The following is a 15,722-nucleotide window of genomic DNA, read 5'->3' as shown; positions in this document are numbered from 1 at the left end:
CGCTAGCACTTGAGTTACCATATTTAAAAAAAAAACACCACCACCACCCGCACACACAAACGTGGTGGCATAACTATTCGCCCCCCGTGTTCCATCCTCAGTCCCCCAAAACGTCGGCTACAATTCGTCCTTCATCCACAATTCATTCGTGAGCCCACGCCAAACCCGACTGCCTGCTGGTGGCTGGATGGCTGGTGTGGGTGGGTAGGGTAACGAGTCATCTCAATAGTCGCCGATGCCCACGTCGCACTCGGAGTCGCTGTCCGTGACAGAGGCGGAGGTGGCGGGCGCCGTGAGCGATCTCTGGGCGCGGCAGCTCGAGCTGGAGCTGCCCGCGGGGCTGCACGAGAGCGCGAGTCGCGGGGAGCCCGCGGGGCTGTCGCGAGCCGCGAACGAGAGGAGAGGCGGCGAGGGCGACTCCGACAAGCCCAGCAGCGGCGGCTGCAGCATCCTGCACGCGCGTCGTGTGTGGGGTGTGTGGGTGGGGGTGGGGGTGGTGTGGGTGGTGTGGGTGGGTGGGTTTGGGGGTGTGTGTGTGGTGTGTGTGTGTGGTGTGTGTGTGTGGTGTGTGTGGTGTGTGTGTGTGGTGTGTGTGGTGTGTGTGTGGTGTGTGTGTGGTGTGTGTGTGGTGTGTGTGTGTGGTGTGTGTGTGGTGTGTGTGTGGTGAATGTGGGTGTGTGTGGTGTGTGTGGTGTGTGTGTGGTGTGTGTGTGGTGTGTGTGTGGTGTGTGTGTGGTGTGTGTGTGGTGCGAACGTGCGAGAAACGCGTGGGGGTTGTTTGTGCGTGTGGTGTTTGTGCGGTGTGTGTGATATGTGTTACGTGTGTAGCCGTGTGCGTGGTACGTGTGGTGGTGATGGTGTGCAGAGGCGCGTATGTGTGCGTGTGATGTGTGTTTAGTGTGTGGATGTGTTGTATGTGGTGTGTATGGTGTGTGTGTGTATGGTGTGTGTGTGTGCGGGATGTGATGGGGTGGTTGGGATTACACGCCAACACGCATTAGGTTGGCATCGTTACCGTCATCATCAGTAGCGGTAGCATCATCAGCAACAGCAGAAGGATCTTCATAATATGCATATCATTAATAATCGAAAAATCGATTAAACTATTTTCATATGTTCTCGCTCTACGCATAAGATCACGCCTGTAAGAATAGATGCTATACCGTTTCCAGAAACTGTTGTATATGAAGATTGAATACAACAGTTGAATTGCGACAAAACATTAACGAACGAGGCAAAACACACAGGGCAAACAATCCAACACAATCATAATAATCGATTATTGAATTGAATGGGGACCCCGAATTGCGACAATTCATCGCATCGCGGGGAAGTCAGACACATGAATCGTTAAGTTCCGAATCTCCACCACCACCACCGTCCACATCAACCATGATCTATCCACTGCTAGTTGAAGTCCGCGGCTATCCCCACAGCGTGAGTTGATCCTCATCGCTTCGTCCAGTAAATCGACTCGGAGTCACGATCGAGACGAATCGTCAAGAGTCTCCGTTGGACGTCCCGAGCCTGAGATGGAAACTCCACATTCACATGGCATGGACACGCATCCAAATAGTACGACCGGCTGTGGACTTGTCACGAACGTAAATATATGCACACAAGTAAATCTAGTTTTATATATGTATATATATGTACAGTAAAACCTTGGATTGCGAGCATAATTCGTTCCGGAAACGTGTTTGTAATCCAAAGCACTCGTATATCAGTTGTGATCACGTGATGCTCGGCAGACAAAGCGTAAACACGTACTGCTCGTATTGCAAGACCTCGCTCGTTTATCAAATTAATATTTATTTAAAAAATTTGCTCGTCTTGCAAAACACTCGCAGACCAAGTTACTCGCAATCCAATGTTTTACTGTATTTATATTTCAGAGTCAGAATATTTATTTTTACTGGGAGAATCCGAAAAGTTATAAGGCTCTTGTTCACATATCTCCGGTCGGGGCGGGTAATAAACAATACAGAAACACGATAGGAGCGCAAAGTGAAAGAAAGGTGGACAAATCACACAAAACGCGTACAAATACAACATTAAACCATTCCCATCCTACCAGACAAAGCCCACTCACAAGCCTCTGTACTGTGTGTATATGTGTGTGTGCGTGTACGCGTATGCGTGTGTGTTTGTTTATATGGGGCTCGGTAGTGTAGCGGTTAGCGCGCTACGCTACGAACCCGGCGACCCGAGTTCGATTCCCGCTCACGGCCAACACCAGTGACGATTATTTGAAACGGTCCCGGTCCTGGGTCTCCCCTAAGTCGACTCAGTCTAACATGAGTACCTGGTGCGGTGTGTAGTAAACATCGCCACTGTGGGAGACAAAGGCGGTCCGGCGTGGTGCTGAACACCCACCCCCTCGTGTAAAGTTCTGGCCTTCACAGGTGCTCGCTAACAGCACTTGCCCCTACAGTCTGTTAAGGCTATACGGGGGATCTTTGTATATGTTTAAGTAAACTCTGAGAGATCACGTGTGTTGCTCTGCAATGGGAAATCAGAGACGGCTGTCAATGTCACGCGCTGCACTCGAAGCACTCAAAGTAATTGGCTTTTAAAAAAATATACCATAAAATGTCAAGATAATGTGTACGTATTCTAAAGGTTAGTCTTATGCTCTACGCGTCAAAGAATATTACAGAGATGCGTTTACATCGATAGGAGCACCGATTGCAAAGTTAATGGACAATTTTAAATGAGCCGTGGTCTGTCTCTTGCATTCGTCACTTCCACCTCTTCTGTGTCGCGATCATCTATCATCATCATCGTCGTTATTACTAAGCGTCTTCCGAAATGATTCTTCTCCCGCACGTTTAAATTCAATTCCACGTTTATTTTGTTACAACGGGAAATCCCGTGTCGCCAGCCACCCGGCTAGTTTCGGTGGCAACAGCCCGCAGCAGTTGCTAACAACAACAATAACAATAACAACAATAACAACAACAATAACAACAACAATAACAACAACAACAAGAGAGTTACTGTTGGGGTTGGTGAGGAGCCCAACCAGCAGCCAGCCAGCAAACTCGAGGCACAGATTATTGAAATAGTGATGAGTATATCTTTATGCGTATATATAAAGTCTATGTGTAGATCATGTATGTATACTCATGCATATGTACACATATGTGTATATTTGTAAATATGAGTACATAGTATAATGTATTTGCGTACACACACACATATATATATATAAGTAAGCGTGTATTTGAGTATGTGCGTGCTATTAGGTAGCGGTAGTGTAGTGGTTAGCGCTACAAAACCCATCGGCCCGAGTTAGATTCCCGCTCACGGCCAACACCAGCGACGCTTATATGAACCGGTTCTGGGCCTTCCCTAGGTCGACTCAGCCTCAAATGAGTACCTGGTACGGTGTAAAAACACTACCAATAGGGCGACAAAGGCGGACAGGCGTGGTTGTCGGGACACCCATCCCCTCGTGTTCCGTGCCGGCCTTCATAGGAGCTCGCCAAGAACACCCCAACAGTCTGTTAAGGCTATGCGGGAAATCTTTGTGTGTGTATATATACACAGTATGAGCATACGGTATACCAGTGTGCATGTGAGCACACGAGTACACGACTACAGTACACGTGTGTCAGTACACGTGTGTCTGCGTGTGTCGTGATATTATTTGGAGCAATATCACGACATTGACATGGGTGCACGTGTGTTGATCTCCACCACACACGGGCGGTGCGGACGTTTGATTCGCGTGACTCTTTTTGGTTTATTGTAGATTTGAAGTTTTCGTGACTGCAAGGATCCATACTCGTTGGTTCTTTCGGGAAAGTCACGTAGGTGAAAATTTAATGAAATAAAAATAAATTCATTGGCTGTGTCCGGGTGGAAGAGGGCTCCCCTGACACACATTTTATTGACACGATGACCGAACCCAAAAGAAACCTATTGTGAATAATAATATCGGTCGTGGATGCCTACGTACAAAATGAATACGACACGCACACATACACACACTTGACATGTGATAATATTCTGATATTATTTTAACACCCATGTGATTGCGTGTGCCGTACGACGATAATTCTCGTTATTTTAACACACCATGTCACGGTGCGTTACAGATAACGCATTCATTAATAAACACACCCACAAGAATATGTATCTTTGCTGACGATAAGTAAAAATCAAAAGAACGTCTTTGTTCACAAGCCGATCGACCTGCCAAATAAACAAACAAATGTCAGCAACGTTTGTTTAAACAAACAAACGAACACAAATACAACTCTCGTGCCGTTTTCCACCATCCGAGTCTCATCAGCAGCGTGTTACCCCCGAAACAAAATGTGGCGCTGTACAAACATTGGCCCACAAGGCCGGCAAGACCGACGGAGTAAAATCGAGATTTTATTTTTGCGTTGGAGCTGCGAGCCGACCGCTGCTGCGTTCATACATCACGTTCAAGCAGTGATCAGTATTTCACAAGTTGGCGATGAAAGCATTAAAGGCTTCTTCATCTTCTTGGTTCTTTCGGTAAAGTCACGTAGAAGGGAAATAATAAAATAATAAATAATAAAACGTAATCAAATACAATTCTCACGACGTTTCGGCCACAACGCAAGCAGCCGTCCTCAGGTGAAGAACAGGTCTGTCGGAAAGACAGCGTCTGAAAGGCTTCTTAATTATCGTCATCCACGATCTATCCACTGCTGACTGAACCCCCCCCCCCCCCAAAGCCGACACCATATTTTTTTAAAAACAAAATCTGAGCACAGGCACTAAAGCTCAACAACGTTTAGCGTCCAGCACCCAGACAGCACAGTCAAAGTTGTCAGAGCGAGCAAGAGTGAAACACTTTTTATTGTACGCGTGCCGAACTTCTTGTGCACCGTACGTAGCCAACCGTGCTAATCGGAGGTTCAGAAATTCAATTATTGAATTGATCGAGGCTGTTTATGATACGAGCTTGGAAGGGGGAGTCCGGTGAGGAGGGAGGGGGGGGAGACGATGGAAGGAGGGAATTCCAAAGTCTTAAAGTGCGAGGGAATGTGCAGAACGAGAAGTGAGGCGACCTGCAGTGTGGTGAGTGACTAGGTGAGTGAGTGAGTGACTGGGTGAGTGAGCGGGTGAGAGTGTCGTTGCGACTTGCAGTGTGGTAAGTGACTGGGTGAGTGAGTGGGTGAGTGAAAGTGTTGTTGTGGTCTGCAGTGTGGTGAGTGACTGGGTGAGTGAGCGGGTGAGAGTGTTGTTTGCAGTGTGGTGAGTGACTGGGTGAGTGAGTGAGCGGGTGAGAGTGTTGTTTGCAGTGTGGTGAGTGACTAGGTGAGTGAGAGTGTTGTTGTGACCTGCAGTGTGGTAAGTAACTGGGTGAGTGAGTGAGCGGGTGAGAGTGTTGTTTGCAGTGTGGTGAGTGACTAGGTGAGTGAGAGTGTTGTTGTGATCTGCAGTGTGGTGAGTGACTGGGTGAGTGAGTGAGTGAGAGTGTTGTTGCGACCTGCAGTGTGGTGAGTGACTGGGTGAGTGAGTGGGTGAGTGAGTGAGTGAGTGTGTTGTTGTGACCTGCAGTGTGGTGAGTGACTGGGTGAGTGAGTGACTGGGTGAGTGTGTTGTTGTGACCTGCAGTGTGGTGAGTGACTGGGTGGGTGAGTAACTGGGTGAGTGTGTTGTTGTGACCTGCAGTGTGGTGAGAGACTGGGTGGGTGAGTGAGGGAGCGGGTGAGAGTGTTGTCTGCAGTGTGGTGAGTGACTGGGTGAGTTACTGGGTGAGTGAGTGAGTGAGTGAGCGGGTGAGAGTGTTGTTGTGACCTGCAGTGTGGTGAGTGACTAGGTGAGTGAGTGAGTGAGAGTGTGAGACTGTTGTTGTGACCTGCAGTGTGGTGAGTGACTGGGTGAGTGACTGGGTGAGTGAGCGTGTGAGAGTGTTGTTGTGACCTGCAGTATGGTGAGTGACTGGGTGAGTGAGTGAGTGGGTGAGAGTGTTGTTGTCACCTGCAGTGTGGTTTAGTGACTGGGTGAGTGACTGGGTGAGTGAGTGAGTGAGAGTGTGAGACTGTTGTTGTGACCTGCAGTGTGGTGAGTGACCGGGTGAGTGAGCGGGTCAGTGTGTTGTTGTGACCTGCAGTGTGGTGAGTGACTGGGTGAGTGAGTGAGCGAGTGAGAGTGTTGTTGTGACCTGCAGTGTGGTGAGTGACTGGGTGAGTGAGTGGGTGAGTGAGTGAGTGAGAGTGTTGTCACCTGCAGTGTGGTGAGTGACTGGGTGGGTGGGTGAGTGAGTGAGTGAGCGGGTGAAAGTGTTCTCTGCAGTGTGGTGAGTGACTGGGTGAGTGAGTGAGCGTGTGAGACTGTTGTTGTGACCTGCAGTGTAATGGTCGCACATTGCAGTGGATGAGATGACACAGAATCCGTTGAGGGAAATTCACGGGAAGAGGGCAGCATCACCACAACTCGAAAGCGATAGAAGGTTGCCAAAGCGGCAGGCGATTGCATTTACATTACCAAGGTCGCACTCATTACACACAAAGTGCTTGCCACTAATGGGCCACAATAGCTCGCTGATCTCGTCAAAGAGCCGAAACCATCACGCGAACTCCGCTCATCGTCGCAAGCAGCATCGGCTTTTGGCCACCCGCCGAACAAAGGCGGTCACCACATCGCGCAGCTCGATTGAGAACTCATTTCTTTCGAGACGCTTTTTTCTGTTTAGTTTGTTGTCCTTCCCTCGCACCTTCCGATTGGCACGGTTGGCTGCGTACTGTGCGAACGAAGTTCAACGTGCACGCACACACGACCGCTGACGAAGCGAGCGACTGCAGTCGACTGCTGGATCATCAGTCAACCTGAGTGGCAGTGCAGCGGGGTAGGTGAGATGTGACTACGTATTTCAAGTGTGGGCCTGTGCAGGACACGCCACGACTACAATCTAACGACGGAAGTGAAACAGACACAGAGGACGCTACGCAATCAGCTCACTTGCTGCAGCTGGATGAAATCGGATGTTCAACTCGGGGTGACTTTTGCTGGATAATGATGATTATGATTCCGCACGTGTTCTCCTTCATGTGAAGAAATCTAAACTCCCAGCTCAATTAATTCTAGATTTGAAGCTTTCGTGACTGCAAGGATTCATACTCTTAGTTTTTTCAATTTTTCTCAATTGTTAAGGTGGAAAATTCGAGGTTAACGAACCACATCAATGCGACTGTGACCGTGCAAACCCACGTGATGGACTGCACAGTAAACCCACTGTGGCCTGCGCGTCTTTAACAGATGAGAAGGGTACAGCAGAACGACACGAACTCTCTCTTCTAGATTTGAAGTTTTCGTGACTGCAAGGATCCATATACTCTTTGGTTCTTTCCAAAGAGTGTATGGATCCTTAATAATAAATAATAAAAATAATACAAATAATACAAATAAAGATTTAAAATAACTAAATTAAATCACGACGTTTCGGAAGCAACACAAGCCTCCGTCATTTTTTATTTTATTTAAATTTGTATTATTTTATGATTCTTTTTTAATTTGTTTTTATTTTTTTCATTTTCACCTACGTGACTTTACCGAAAGAACCAAAGAGTACGAACTATCTCTCCTGAAGGCCTCTCGTGGCGAACAAAAAACCTCGACATTGGCATCTCGCTCTGGAACAGATTGCCATACACGCAAGAAGAAGAATTCTTAACGGAAGCGTGATTCAGAATTCATGCTCGGTTACAGTTGTACAGGGAAAGTCAATTTTTATCCACCAGTTCTCATCGATTGCCATCATCGATCACAATGCACCGATTGTCAAACAGACGGATTTTAATGTTGTTATCATGATGTATTGTTTTGTATAATTGTTCAGCGTGTACCGCCTTCTAATTATAATATAATGATGTATTATTAATGTATAGTTTACCAATACACTGCTGGATGAAGGCCTCCCAACTGCGGTGTCGATGGTCGTGGCTGTTTGACCATACTTCATCACACTGGTCAGTGCCGGTTGGTGATGTGTTAGAGGGGGATTACAAGATCGGTTCAGGCATCGTTCATGTTAGCCGCGGCAGCAATCGAACCCAGATCGTTGGGGTTACATGGCACTGCGCTAACCACTGTGGACCTCACTCTATCCGCATCGAGTAAACATTATCGTGTTAATATAAACTCAATGTACAGGTATACACGGGTATAATCGGCTTCGATTCGGGCAATGGACATTCTTCACTGCAGAGACATTCATGAAAGCAAAATGAGAATTTACCGAAACGTCGCCCATTAAGTTGCTAAATTTGATACGTATTTATTGTTTTCAATTATTTCTCCATTTATTTCGCGTATCTGTTGTTGTTGATTATTCATTCATTTCACTGAAACTTGTTGCGTATGTCGGGAAAGCGGCGGTGTTGTTTTTGGATGAAACTCGATTTAAGAGCGTATTGGCTCACAGGGTAATTAAAAATAAACTGAACTGAAACTGCTTCTGAGAAATGTGTCGAGTTTTTCGTTTGTTTGTTTGTTACGCGAGGCTGTACGCTGCTGCCGCAACGCAGAATCACGCAGACACACGAATTAGCACGAGTGTTCGACACGTGTGTGCTACCGGTCGTTCAGACGTCCGTGTGTGTACATGTATACACGTCGTAACCCTCCAACACCCGACACAGCCAATTCGTAAGGGATTTGTCACGTAAACAAAACGCCAGTTAAAGGTTTCGTGACTGCAGGGATTCATCTTCTTGGTTCTTTCGGTAAAGTCACGCTGTCTTTCCGACAGACCTGTTCTTCACCTGAGGACGGCTGCTTGCGTTGTGGCCGAAACGTCGTGAGAATTGTATTTTATTATGTTTTATTTTTATTATTTTATTATTTCCCTTCTACGTGACTTTACCGAAAGAACCAAGAAGGAAAACAAACGCCAGTTAGTTACTACTTCAGCCCACCACCGGCGTGTTGCCGAGGAGATCCACAACATCGACAATTTGAGTAGTACGACGTTTGGCTGGTAATTACATCCAGCATCATCGAGCGATTTTCCAGAATATTCTGGCAGAATTACGACACATTTATACTTACGCGATTTAACCCAAACAAACCTTTAATATGAATAATATTGGTCGCGAAAGTCTACCACGTGTTAAAATGTAAACGCGCAGTTGCACGTGGACACAACGCGTTAACGAATTTGCCTGCATCGTTGCTCGTAACGGAGAGGGTCGGGAAGGGTTTTCGCCCAAAGCCTTTCGTTTATTCTATTTGCTTCACGAACGATCTCGTGTCGTCGGTTTCCCCGGCTGTTTTACACGGGAGATCCGTGGTGCCGCGTGAGCACATCAGCAGCAGCAGCAACAACAACAACAACAACAAGACAAACACATCGATATTGCAGAGAACGAGCACACGGTCCTGGAAGAACATCACGCGACGAACAAACCGGGCATTTAGCAAATTGCAAGTGTGATATTTAAAAAAATAAAAAAGTTAGGTACAGATGCACGCACGTCAGCTCTATATTTGTTTGTATCTGACAATGACACCCGCGTGTAAACGAGCTGCACTGTCCACCGCGGGGACTTGACCCAGAGACGAGAGTCGCGCAATTTCCATTGCAGAGTTGTTATCTTCCAGCTGAGCCGTTTTACACGGGTTTACTCGGGTTTTACCCGGGTTTTCACAGGTTTATACGGTTCTACACGAGTTTAACACGGTTATACACGGTTCTACACGGGTTTAACACGGGTTTACACGGATCTACACGGGTTTTACACGGTTTTACACGGGTTTTACACGGGTTTTACACGGTTTTTCACGGGTTTACACGATTTAACACGGGTTTAACACGGTTTTACACGGGTTTTACACGGGTTTTCACGGGTTTACACGGGTTTAACACGGGTTTACACAGTTTTACACGGGTTTACACGGGTTTTACACGGTTTTTCACGGGTTTACACGGGTTTACACGGGTTTACACGGTTCTACACGGGTTTACACGGTTTTACGCGGGTTTACACGGTTCTACACGGACCACACGTGGCCCGGGCCGCTTGCTGCATGCGGCTCTCCTTCTGAGTTCCCTTCGGTGCCTTAAAAAAGTCCCCCGACCCAGCATGTGGAGCGAAACGTCGGGGACATCGTGCCGGACAACATCATTAAAAAACACATCGGGAGAGAGTTTAACACTCGGGTTACAGGGCCGCTACGCCAACAACCTCACCTCTAGCGCTGCCAAGAGCCTGAGAACATTCAAACCGTGGCAGCAGCCTGCAAGGCTATGCCTTGCTGATGAGGGTCAACCAAGTGGAAACTTAGTCTCCGTTGCTCAATTTACACAGGCGCCAATGAAAATCATTAATCTGGAAGGCACGATCGAAGTAGGCTGCTTTTGCTGTATATATATTTTTTTCAAGGATGCATAATGGTTGGAATACTCGCAATGTCGACATTGTAGGCCTTCATAATCAACGTTTTTGGGTTTAGATCGCGTTATTTATAAATGTGTCGTAACCCTCCACCACCCGACACGGCCAATCAGTAAAAAAGTGTCACGTTGACAAAAGACAAATAGTTAACTGCTTTAGCCCACCGGTGTGTTGAAGCCACAACATTTACAATTGTAGGCCTGTTTAATTGCGGCAAAATAATGCGGCGCGCAGCGAGCGGTGGCGCAGCAGTTAGCACACATCGCTACGAAGCCGGCCACCTGAGTTCGATTCGAGGACACGGCTCACACATCAGTGGCGAGTGGTCCGTTTACATTTAAATTTGGCCTCCCCTCCGCACCAATGCTCACGGACCAGCATGGTGAAGTATTGTCCAAACATCCTCCGTGACTGACTCAACGTTGGGAGGCCATCATCCGGTAGGGAATTGACAAAAATGATCAATGTATGTTAAATTAATATATAACAGTATTAATATGTACTGTACACGATAATAAGTGTAAAGTGTCTACATTTATATTGCTATGGGTGTTTTTTTACCTTTACACCGTTGTTGAAACTGCGTTAAGTATTGAAATAATAATCGGTATCAAATATATTATCAAAATGTTCCGAAATGTTTGTAGAATTTCGCTGTTGTAAATAGTGAATATAATTCATTGTTTCACCGCTAGGCTCGCAATCTGCATGAATAATACATAACTAAATAACCTATCCGATATAAATAATCTTACGATTGGCTTAACAGGTAGGCTTTCGCGATCAATATCATCCACAATACAGGTTTTGTGTCCTTAACGACACATTTATATATTTACGCGATTATCTTTAAAAAAAAGTTTTAAACGAAACAATGACGTGACACGTGTGAGCCATGTACAATTACAATACTCTATAGAATGTGTGTACATTGAATTAACATTCCCGATCGCTCTATTATAATGTGATGTCAACAATTCGCAACCTTCTTCCCATATTTGTCTCCCCACTTTTGACACATCCCATCAGCAAACAAGGCTTTCTGGGAGTGTCATGCATTGTATAGTTTTGCGTCGGTCTATAGGAACCCATTCGTTACGGAGAGGTTTCTTGTCAATACGCATCGTGCAGTTCACCAACATTAATTCTGGATTTGAAGCTTTCGTGACTGCAAGGATTCATATTCTTAGGTTTTTTCGGTAAAGTCACGTAGGTAAAACATTAAAATTAACATTAGTTTAATCCAGGCTGATTATGCTTATGAGACACTTAATGTTGTGAACCAGAGTTGTGCTTGCATTGAATAAATACGCAGGCAATATATCCAATTCACACCTGTTCCTACACATAAACACGTCCCATTCGGGAATGCATTTTTCCCCCCAGTATACAGCAGTAGTTAAGTAGTAGGTTTTTACCCTTTTCCACTGGTACAAAAACTGACACCTTTTTTGTACCAGTTGAAAGGGTAAAAACCTACTCCTATATTTTGCCACTGGTAAAGGAGATGTCTCATAGCAGTAGTTAAGTCAAGAAACAGCACTGGGCAGGTTTCAACATTCACTCTCTCATCAGCAGAGTCTGGTTTGGATTAACCTAAATGCTGGCGAACCGCCCAAATGTTTAAATCCAAATAACATCTTTGCTTTGATATGGGTCCGACCAAGTGCAACGGAAAACTATAGAACGTAATTCTGTTTTGTTTTAGACACTACGCAAAGTAGAGTTCAGTGTAATCAATACAAATAGCCACCATTACTTCTGCAGGAGCCAAAACAGCTTCGGTGTTTTACCCTATATCCTGCCTTTTTTGCATTCAATGAAGTAAAATATTGACGTGATATTTATTCATTCAACCGGGAAAGATTCAATTTATCTCGAGATAATCTTCCACGAGGGTTCTGCATTGCGGCGTTATCCCGGACAATTCAACGACACGTACGCAAAGCGACAAAGAGTGTCCGGACAAATGTTGTGTTGTGGCTTCGTGAGCCAACGATACTACTGTGCAGATAACGCGCCATGGACAAGGGCCATTCCCCGAAACGTCGCAGATTTTATATATATATATTTTCTCAAGCACACAGTGTTGTTGACCAATGTGTTTTAGTTTGTTTTGCGACTGCATGCAGGGGGGTGTGGGGTACAATCCTGACGTTACCATCTATAAAACATCCGAGGGCCATGGTGAAAATATTCGGTCGATGTGTTTTCAGTTTGTGTGTGTGTTTGTTTACAAAGGTCAATGGTTGTGGATCGCACGTACTGTAGCTCGTCATCCGCATGACTCGTCTCCGGTTTCTTCCACGCGGAATGAACCCCTTGCTCAAGTGTGTTCTATGGCTCACATACTGACAAAACCGGGACACAGATCCCTGCGCGTATAGCCTTCAACAGGCTTTTGGGGCAAGTGCTGTTAGCGAGCACCTATGAAGGCCGGCACGGGCACACGAGGGAGTGAAGTGGCCAGCACCACTCCCGGCCGCCTTTGCATCCCAAGAGGCGATGTTTGCACACCGCACCGGGTACTCATTTTAGACTCAGTCGGCCTTGGAGAGGCCCAAAACCGGTTCAGATATTCGTCGGGGGGGGGGGGGGGTTCGTAGCACAGCGCGCTAACTACCACACTACTGCTCCCCACTGACACATACATATCCATACAAAGACAAACATCCCCTGTATATCCTTAACAGACCCATCGAGGCGAGTGCTGTTAGCAAGCGCCTACATACCTACATATATACATAAATGCACATGTAACGCACACTGACAAATACTCCACGAAGTCTACCGAATTCATCCCATCCCCCGCCCCACGAAACAACCCCCCCCCCTCCAGGTGTGAGCTCACCTGTTCTTGGCCGCAGCCGCGCGGTCCCTCTGCCGTCGGTTCTTGAACCAGTTCCCCACCTGGGTGGGAGTGAGTCCCGTGGCCTGGGCCAGCTCTCGCTTCTTGGTCGGGTTCGGGTACGGGTCCTGCAGGTACCACTCCCGCAGCAGGCTGCGCGTCCGCTCCTTGAAGCAGTGCGACTTCTGCTCGCCGTCCCAAATCGTCTTGGGCAGAGGGAACTTCTTACGCACGCGGTATTTGTCCACGGGTCCCAGCGGGCGACCTCGAAGCCTCTCGGCCTCTTGGTAACGCGCCTCGAGCCACATGGCCTGCAGCTTGGCGTGCGACGCCTTGGCGAAGCGGTGGCCCTCCAGGATGCGGTACATGTCTCCGAAGTTGCCCGTGTGGAACGCGACCACGGCCTGGGCTCGCAGCACGGCCTCGTTGCGGCTCAGCGGATCGCCGGAGTTGCCCGCAGAGAGCGCGGCCGCGGGCAGCGACCAGAGGAAGCGTGCAAGTCTCTCCACGTCCCCGCTCTCCTCCAGGGTCTCGCAAACCCCGGCCACCTGCTGCGCGCTGAACGTCAGCGTGGGCAGGTGGAGCATGCTGGGGTACCTCGACGGGCCGCGCACGGAGAACGCCGCCTCTTGCTTCATTCACGGCGCACCGCCAACCTAGGACAGTGTCGCGTGGTGGTGGGGGGGGGGGTGGTTAGGTGTTGGGGGGGAGGGTGTTTACGTGCAACGTTTGCACGGTGTCGATCGGATGCAAGTGCGATGAAGAAGGGACATTGCCCGAAACGTCGCCTAATAGTATGGTATCCTTGTCGCGTGCAGTGTATTGACGAATGTGTCGAATATTTGTTTAATTGATAGTCTTCTCTAAGATGTGTTTGATCGTTGGCTCGTGTTCTCTTTCCCACGTAATTCAACGTTGCACTGGTCGCAAAATAACGATGATGATGATGATGATGCACGGCTCAATTTAACACGTAGGCTTTCGCGACCAAGTTCATCCAGGATGTGCGGCTTTCTTTACAGCCCATGGCTGAGTTAAGGGGCTCCCCGTGCCGCGTCAATCATGGGGGGCGGGCGGGTGAGTTGGCAGCGCTTTCCAATGATTTTCGCCGCGGCCGATAATTTTACTCAGGTCGCCGGCTTCACTGCGAAGTGCGCGAAACACAATTGTAGTGTATCTCGCTTCAACTTGCTTACGAAGTGCAGTTCCAGATCGATCTGGAACTTTAACTGCCGAGCGTTGCTCTTCGTAGGCCGAGCGTGCAAGTGCAGCAGCCCTCTAGGCGCGTGCACCACAAGTCACTTGAAAGGGATGTCGGAGGAAGCTCTACGTAATCCACTTCCGCGGACCGTTCTATATTTAACTTCCCTGCGAGAGATTTGAAATTAACGTCCCGTGACGACGACGATAGCGCACTCGGGATAAGATGGCGGGGGGAAGGGGGGTGGGGAGTGGAAGGTGGTGGTGGTGTGGGGAAGATTTAAAATAAAAGTAAAAATTAACAAAGTTAAAGAGAGGAAGTTACCTGCGGCGAGCGACGCGTGGAATCCCCAGCGGGCCCGGCGCGCTGTTTATCGGCTTTAGGGTCACACTCCACGCGAGCAGGACAATTACTGGGTTCGCCGATGTCGGATATATCTCGCGATGTGTGTATATATATATAAAGTTCGTAGAGTGTTCAGCAAGACTAGGGGCACGGTTGGACTCTGTAGGCTGTCCCTGCCGCGCTTGAGTGAAGTTGATCAAATTCAGATTTTGCGTCGGTCCTGCCCAAGATAAGAGTGTTTTATTTGTGTAATTGTGAGTATTGTGTAGAATAATAGACGAGACTTAACGCGTGCCAAATATTGGCTGTATTATCCCTTTAAGCGTTAGATATATTTCGATTTAAAGCTTTCGTGACTGCAGGGATTCATCTTCTTGTTTCTTTCGGTAAAGTCACGCGTTAGATATAGTTTATAGTTTAAACTAAGCTCTATTCGGTGATGGCTGAGTCATTACCTGCGAATACCCCACGAGCGTATATTGTCCTAATTCCATGCCACCATCGTCTCTCTCTCTCTCTCGACGTGAGGATATTTGACAACAATCCCAGCTGTGTCTGAATATTCGTTATGTCGTTTCGCTGTGTCTCTATGCATGTGTGTTTATAGGCCACAGATAACGTGGAACAACCAGCCGGCTTCAGCGCCACGCGCCTCAAGATAAATCTCTCCCGTCGCTCACCGATTACCCGCCTCTCTCTGCGATGCGCAGTTGCGTGGTGCAAGGCGAAATGTGGCGATGGACTGGAGATCGCGATCCCGTCGGAGCCACGAGGGTCACGATGGGAGGAGCGGATGCCGAGGTTGCCCCCCCCACTCCTCCCCCCACTCCGCCCCCCCCCTCCCCCACTCCCCCCCACTCCTCCCCCCCGCTCCTCCACCCCCCCACTGCCCCCCCCCCCACTCCTCCACCCCCCACTCTCTCACCCCCGCACCTACCCACCACAA

General features: G+C 48.0%; 1 protein-coding gene across 1 annotated transcript; it reads right to left on the bottom strand.

Annotated features, from left to right (window-relative positions):
• Nucleotides 1–222: 222 nt before the first annotated feature.
• Nucleotides 223–15,032, bottom strand: LOC133339160 (homeobox protein SIX6-like). Its single transcript, XM_061547305.1, has 3 exons — nucleotides 14,756–15,032; nucleotides 13,234–13,886; nucleotides 223–451 (listed from the first exon to the last, which is right to left on the bottom strand). Exons 2-3 carry the CDS (start codon nucleotides 13,866–13,868, stop codon nucleotides 223–225), a joined length of 864 nt encoding a protein of 287 aa, XP_061403289.1. The 5' UTR covers nucleotides 13,869–13,886; nucleotides 14,756–15,032.
• Between the last annotated feature and the right edge of the window lie 690 nt (nucleotides 15,033–15,722).

Source organism: Lethenteron reissneri, chromosome 8 (assembly GCF_015708825.2).
Source record: "Lethenteron reissneri isolate LAM-NWPU_2019-01 chromosome 8, ASM1570882v1, whole genome shotgun sequence".
Classification (NCBI taxonomy): domain Eukaryota; kingdom Metazoa; phylum Chordata; class Hyperoartia; order Petromyzontiformes; family Petromyzontidae; genus Lethenteron; species Lethenteron reissneri.
Note: the sequence above shows the minus strand (reverse complement) of the source record. Positions and strands in the feature narration are given on the sequence as shown.

Bases quoted from the DNA above. Each gene is read 5' to 3' on its own strand.
- LOC133339160 (XM_061547305.1), bottom strand. From the start codon at position 13,868: ATGAAGCAAGAGGCGGCGTTCTCCGTGCGCGGCCCGTCGAGGTACCCC. The intron at 452-13,233 runs GTGAGCTCACAC...ACGCGCGTGCAG, and splicing joins GCGGCTGCGGCCAAGAACAG to GATGCTGCAGCCGCCGCTGC.